General features: G+C 43.4%; 1 protein-coding gene across 2 annotated transcripts in view; it reads left to right on the top strand.

The window, feature by feature from the left end:
- The window catches only part of LOC102769399 (membrane-spanning 4-domains subfamily A member 8), an 18,133-nt gene that overhangs the window by 3,104 nt on the left and 9,057 nt on the right, over positions 1 to 5,972 (top strand). The window contains exons 2-3 of one of the 2 annotated variants that reach the window (XM_006762523.2): positions 1,072 to 1,291; positions 4,482 to 4,604. In XM_006762523.2, the coding sequence (XP_006762586.1) occupies positions 1,073 to 1,291; positions 4,482 to 4,604 (342 nt within the window). In that variant the 5' untranslated portion in view covers position 1,072. The remainder of the gene's footprint in view (positions 1 to 1,071; positions 1,292 to 4,481; positions 4,605 to 5,972) is intronic. The other variant, XM_015563128.1, reaches the window with a different exon arrangement.

The raw sequence follows: 5,972 nt of genomic DNA, 5'->3' as shown, positions 1-5,972 counted from the left end.
AGGGACACACACCCTCTATGCACAAATTTTGTGCACTGGGCCTCTAGTATATGTATATCGGTTTATGGCATTGAGGAGAAAGTGCAAGTAGTGTCTGAAGAATAAGAAAATAGATTATAAATCCCACCTGATAAAATGCTCCAAAGAATTCACTCTTTCAGATGGGAGATTCAGGTCTGCATGGTAAGTCATTTTAGTATATTCTAGAGCTGAGAACTTACCAATCATCAGAGGTGCCAACTTCTTGAGTATTTCTGAAGATGTACTGTACCATTTTATTTTCAAATGTATTTGTTATGCTACCTATATGGAATTCTGTGAGTTATTACCTTTACCTAAGGTTGATTTAAAAGTTGCTTCCTGATGTTATTACAATTCACTTTAACTTTTTCTCTAAATTTCCTGCATGAAACATAAGAGTTCTGTATCCAAAGGAAATGCACAGTGGAAGAAGCAAAATAAATTTAACTTACTATGTATCTCTTTAAAAAAAAGAAAGAAATTTTAAAAAACCGAAACCAGAATTCACAAGTGACCTAGAACACTGAATACCATGAGCCCTCCAGTGAATATACTCAGCCCTGGCAATGGGCTTTCTTGGAGGATAAGGATCTCCATTTAACTAATATTTACACGGCTGTGAACTGGGAGAATCCATGTCCACACTCCCAGCCTCAGTTTCCTTTTTCAGAAATTGAAAGAGTTAGACACACTGCTCTCCTGGAGACACTCCAGCTCTGCAGTGTTGAAGACCACTTTGTGCAAAATGTCCTGCTAAGCACAACGAGAGATACAAAAGTGAAAATGACACAGCCCTGCCCTCCATAGTTCTTATCCACTTTGGGCCTTGGTTTTCTCACCTGGAAAACTGGCAAGCTGTGAGGAATCAAGAAAATGTATTTGTAAAGCACTGACTGCATTTATGCTCTCTAATTGCTGCCTAATATCTCAAACAATAAACTCATAGGGGATTTAGATGCTCAAATGACTTAATGAAAGCAAAAGTTATGTTTCAATGAAAACATTAGTGTACATGTGAGAGATGACTCTACTGCATTTACACCTTAACAGCATGAATCTGACAACTTCAGAAGGCCCCAGGGCCAATTCTGTGTTTGTGATGGCATCCCACAATGGGTATCCTGTGAACCCTGGAAGCATGTCTCAGGTGCCCCTGTATCCACTCAACCAGCCACAAGTTCACCAAATTTCTGGGAACCAGCCTGGTTTGGAGCCGCCTGTGCCTATGCAACCTGCCCGGAGATCCTTAAAAGAGGCTAAAGTTTTAGGGGTAAGTGAAATTTCACACTGTGTTCACTGGCCACATGGCTGGAGCCAGAGGTGGGAGGAGGTTTGGAAAAACAGAAACTCCAAATCCAGCAAGTGGGGCTGGAACTGACCCAGTCTTGCCAAATTCAGGTCTATTAAGAAGCTCAGCTCTACAGCATTACCAGGGCCTCCGTGTGGGACCTTGTATTATCTATCTTGGGCATTTTAGTAAAAAGAAAGAAAAGCAACAAAGAAGCAGTAAATTGGAATGTTGGTCTTGTGGCCAGAATCCATGTTGACCCATTTGGCCTCTGGAAGAAGGTGGGTCCAGTGAATCAGAAGGTGGATTCTAAACCCAATGTGCTTGAATGGAATCTCTCTCCAATGTGAATAAGATATAAACTTTTGATGATTTCCCCCCAAAAGGCTGTCCAGGGTGGGGCCAGGGAAAGCCCATCTCATTGCTTGGGTGAAAGAAGACACTCATGGACTCTTTTTGTTGTTGTTGTTAATTTTCACCTGAGGATAGTTCTCCATTGATATTTTAGAGAGAGGAAGAGAGAGAGGGAGAGACAGAAACATCAATGTGAGAGAAACACATTGATTGGTTGCCTCCTGAATGTGCCCGGATCAGAGCCTTGGCCTGGGACAGGGAGGAGCCTGTAACTGAGGTATGGGCCCTTGACCAGAATAGAACCTGGGACCCTTCAGTCTGCAGGACTACCCTCTATCCACTGAGCCAAACCAGCTAGGACAAGACAACGCATGAATTCTGATTCAGGTTGCGTGGGTTCAAATCCTAACTCCTCCCCCACCCCATATACTGCTCATAGTAATGTCAATTGATACAACCTGTATGGAGGGCTTTCTGTATCTGCCAAATTTTAAAATACACAATAATTCAATTTCTGAGACTTGTCCTGCAGATATGCCTGTACACATAAGAAATATGACATGTATGAGGTTATTTATTGCAGCATGGTTTGTGATAGTGAAACTGGCCCAAATGACCCTCAGGGTCTTTTGCCTGCTGCTGTGAAGCCAAATTCATGACACCATTGCTGATGGAAGAAAAGTGATTTATTTAGGTGCTGACTCCTGAGAAGATGGCAGACTCATGACTTAGCAACCATCTTAATGTCTCAGGGTAGGCAAAAGACTTTTATAGAGGGATTGTGGAAAGAAGGGCATTAAGGAATGCTGACATTAGTTTTACATTTCAGTTCTCACGTGGGTTTGATGACCTCTTTCATGTCTGTCAGCACCTGGTGATTTTTTCTCTCTCTGTGGGTTTTATTTCTGGCATCAGGATGTTATAGGCCTGTCCAGCCATCGGTATCTACTACACATTTATGGTAGAGGCCCGTGAAAAGGGCAACTGGAACTGCTTCTGCCTTAACATGCTTAAATATGAAATTATTAATATTTAAGACTCTAAGTTTTATTAGTATATTCTTACTTTTAATCTTTGATTAGTTAGTTAATTAGATGTAAAGTTTTTTTAAACCCTATACCCTGTTACAATAGCTAAAGAATGGGAACAACCAAAAAATTCATCAGTATAATACTGGTTAAGTCAATATATTGTATGTCTAAAGAATGAAATGTGATGGAGCTATGAAAAAGACACTCTTAGCCCTGGCCAGTGTGGCTCAGTTGGTTGACCTTCATGCCATGTACTCAGTGGTCACTAGCTCTATTTCCAGTCAGGGCACATGCCCGACGGCAGACTCCATATCCAGTAGGAGGCAACTGATCAATGTTTCTTTCTCATCAGTAGTTTTCTCTCCCTTCTCCCTTCCTCTCTCTAAAGTCAATGATAACTTATTTTTTAATGCAAAATGTTTTTAAAATAAAAATAAAACTCCTTAGCTCCTTATGTAACTATAAGGACATACTCCCAAGCTATATCTTTGAGAAAAAGAATTGAGGGCAGATATTTTGTATAATTTTCTACCATTTGTGCAAGTTTAATGGAATAGCATATTTGTATTCTCTATATATTTTGAGCATGAATATATATTAGTTTCCTAGAGTTGCCATAAAAAAGTACTACCAATTGGGTGGCTTAGAACACAATAAATTTATTATCTCAGTTCATAAGTTTGTAATCAAGTATCCATGGGGCCATGCTCCCTCTGAAGGCTCTGGGGATGGATCTGTTCCAGGCCAGTCTCCCAGCTTCCAGTAGGTCCTTGGCTTGTGGCACCATAACTCCCATCTTAGCATTCTCCTAGGTGCACATGTTTCTCTTCACATGGCATTCCTTTGAAAGGATAGCAGTCATATAGGGGCTACCCTATTCCATTATACTTCATATTATCTAATTGCATCTGCAGCAACCCTATTTACAAATGAGATTCCATTCTGAGTCACTGGAGGTTTGAACTTCAAAATATTAATTTGAGCCCTGGCCAGAATTGCTCAATTGTTGTGCACTGAAGGGTGGCAGGTTTGATTACTAGTCAAGGGCATGTACCTGGGTTGCAGGTTCAATACCCAGCCCCAGTCCGGGCAAGTATGGGAGGCAACCAATTGATGTATCGCTCTCACACTGATGTCTGTGTCTCTCTCTCTCTCTCTCTCTCTCTCTCTCTCTCTCTCTCTCTCTCTCTCCCCTATCATCTCTCTCTTCCATTCTCTCTCAAAATCAATAAAAAAAATCCTCACATGAAGATTAAAAAATCGAGACATATAAATTTGATGAGTGAGAGAAGACACAATTCAATACAAAACAATATTCCAAAGAAATAAAAAATGAGCACAAAGACTTATCTACAAAATGATGTTCATTGCAGTGTTGTTTATAATATGGAAACATATTACACCTGCCCAATATCTTTGTTACAACTCTTCCACAGATCATCCACATAATGGGATGTGGGCAACCTTGTAAAGCATATATTTAAAGAATACTTAATACCATGGGGATGTTTTCATAATGAAATATTAAGTTAAATATGCAGAGCCCTTTTGTATAATCAGTGTATATATTTTAAAAAAATAATGGAAGTTTATACACCAAAATACAAGTGATTGTTTTCTTTGAGTGGGGGGAAATTATGGGAAGTATTATTTCATTAGTACATTTTAAATATGACTTTATTGACCAAGGAAACAAAATATTTTTTAAAATAAGAAGGAGTCTCAGGGTGCAGGGGTTAAGATTCATCCTTAGAGACAAAGGTCTCAGCTTTTGGTTCCTCTAACAGGCCATCCAGATCCTGATCGGCCTGATACACATTGGCCTTGGCAGTGTCATAGGCACCATCGTTCTCTGGTACTACACCGCTGTCTCATTCTATGGAGGCTATCCCTTCTGGGGAGGCATCTTGGTAAGTAACATAAGTTGCCCTGAAAGTGAATTCCAGAAAGTTCCAACACACTCAGGCTCACCTTGGCAATACAACCCCAAGTGCAGGTCCCTCAGCCAGGCCTGCACCCTCTCACAGTCCGGGACCCCTCGGGGGATGTCCGACTGCTAGCTTAGGCCCACTCCCTGGGGGAAGCAAGCCTAAGCCAGCAATCGGACATCCTTAGTGCTCCTGCAAAGGTGTGAGAGCCTCCCACCACCGCTGTTGTGCTTGCCAGCCATGAGCCCGGCTTTGGCTGAGCAGCGTGCCCCCTGTGAGAGCACACTGACCACCAGGGACAGCTCCTGCATTGAGCATCTGCCCCCTGGTGATCAGTGTCTGTCATAGTGACCAGTCGTTCCACTGCTGGGCTAAAACCAGCTCTCTGACATCCCCTGAGGGGTCCTGGATTGCGAGAGGGCACAAGCCAGGCTGAGGGACCCCACCGGTGCACCATCAGGTCTGAGGAGGGATACAGGAGGTTGGCCAGCTGAGGAGGGACCGTGAGAGGGCTCCAGGGCATGTCTGGCCCATCTGGCTCAGTCCCAATTGGCTGGACCCCAGCAGCAAGCTAACCTACCGGTTGAGCATCCAGGTGGTCAGTGCATGTCATAGCAAGTGGTTGAGAAGCCTTAGCATATCATTAGCATATTGACTGTACACTTAGCATATTAGGCTTTTATAATATAAGATAATTCTGGATGCTGGAAGTCCAAGATTAAGGCATGGGCAGGGTTGTTTCTCCTGAGACCTCTCTCCTTGGCTTGTGGATGGCTATCTTCCTCCCTGTATCTTCACATGATCTTCCTCTGTGTGTGTCTCTGTCCTCATAGCTTTTCTAATTAGAACACCACTTATATTTTACTAGAGGCCTGGTGCACGAAATTTGTGCACTGGGTGGGGGGGTATCCCTCAGCCCAGCCTCCATTTTCTCCAATCTGGGACCCCTTGGGGGATGTCCAACTTCTGGGTTAGGCCCGATCCCTGTGGGACTTCTGGCTCCCAACTGCTCGCCTGCCTACCTGCTTGATTGCCCCTAACCACTCTCCAGCCAGCCTGATCAATGTCTAACTGCTCCCCTGCAGGGTCCAATCACCCCCAACTGCCCTCCTCTGCAGGCCTGGTCCCCCCCAACTGCCCTCACCTGCTGGCCTGGTCACCCCTAACTGCCCTCCCCTGCTGGCCTGATCACCCACAACTGCCATCCCCTGCAGGCCTGGCCCCCCCCAATTGCCATTATGTTACCACATATCACTCACCCAGGAAATGTCAAAATCCAAAATCCAAAGAACAGTTTCTACTGAATGTGTATGGCTTTTTCACCATTGTAAAGTAAAAAAAAAAAAAGAC

Source organism: Myotis davidii, unplaced genomic scaffold, assembly GCF_000327345.1.
Source record: "Myotis davidii unplaced genomic scaffold, ASM32734v1 scaffold818, whole genome shotgun sequence".
Taxonomy (NCBI): domain Eukaryota; kingdom Metazoa; phylum Chordata; class Mammalia; order Chiroptera; family Vespertilionidae; genus Myotis; species Myotis davidii.
This window is presented reverse-complemented; position numbering and strand designations above follow the sequence as displayed.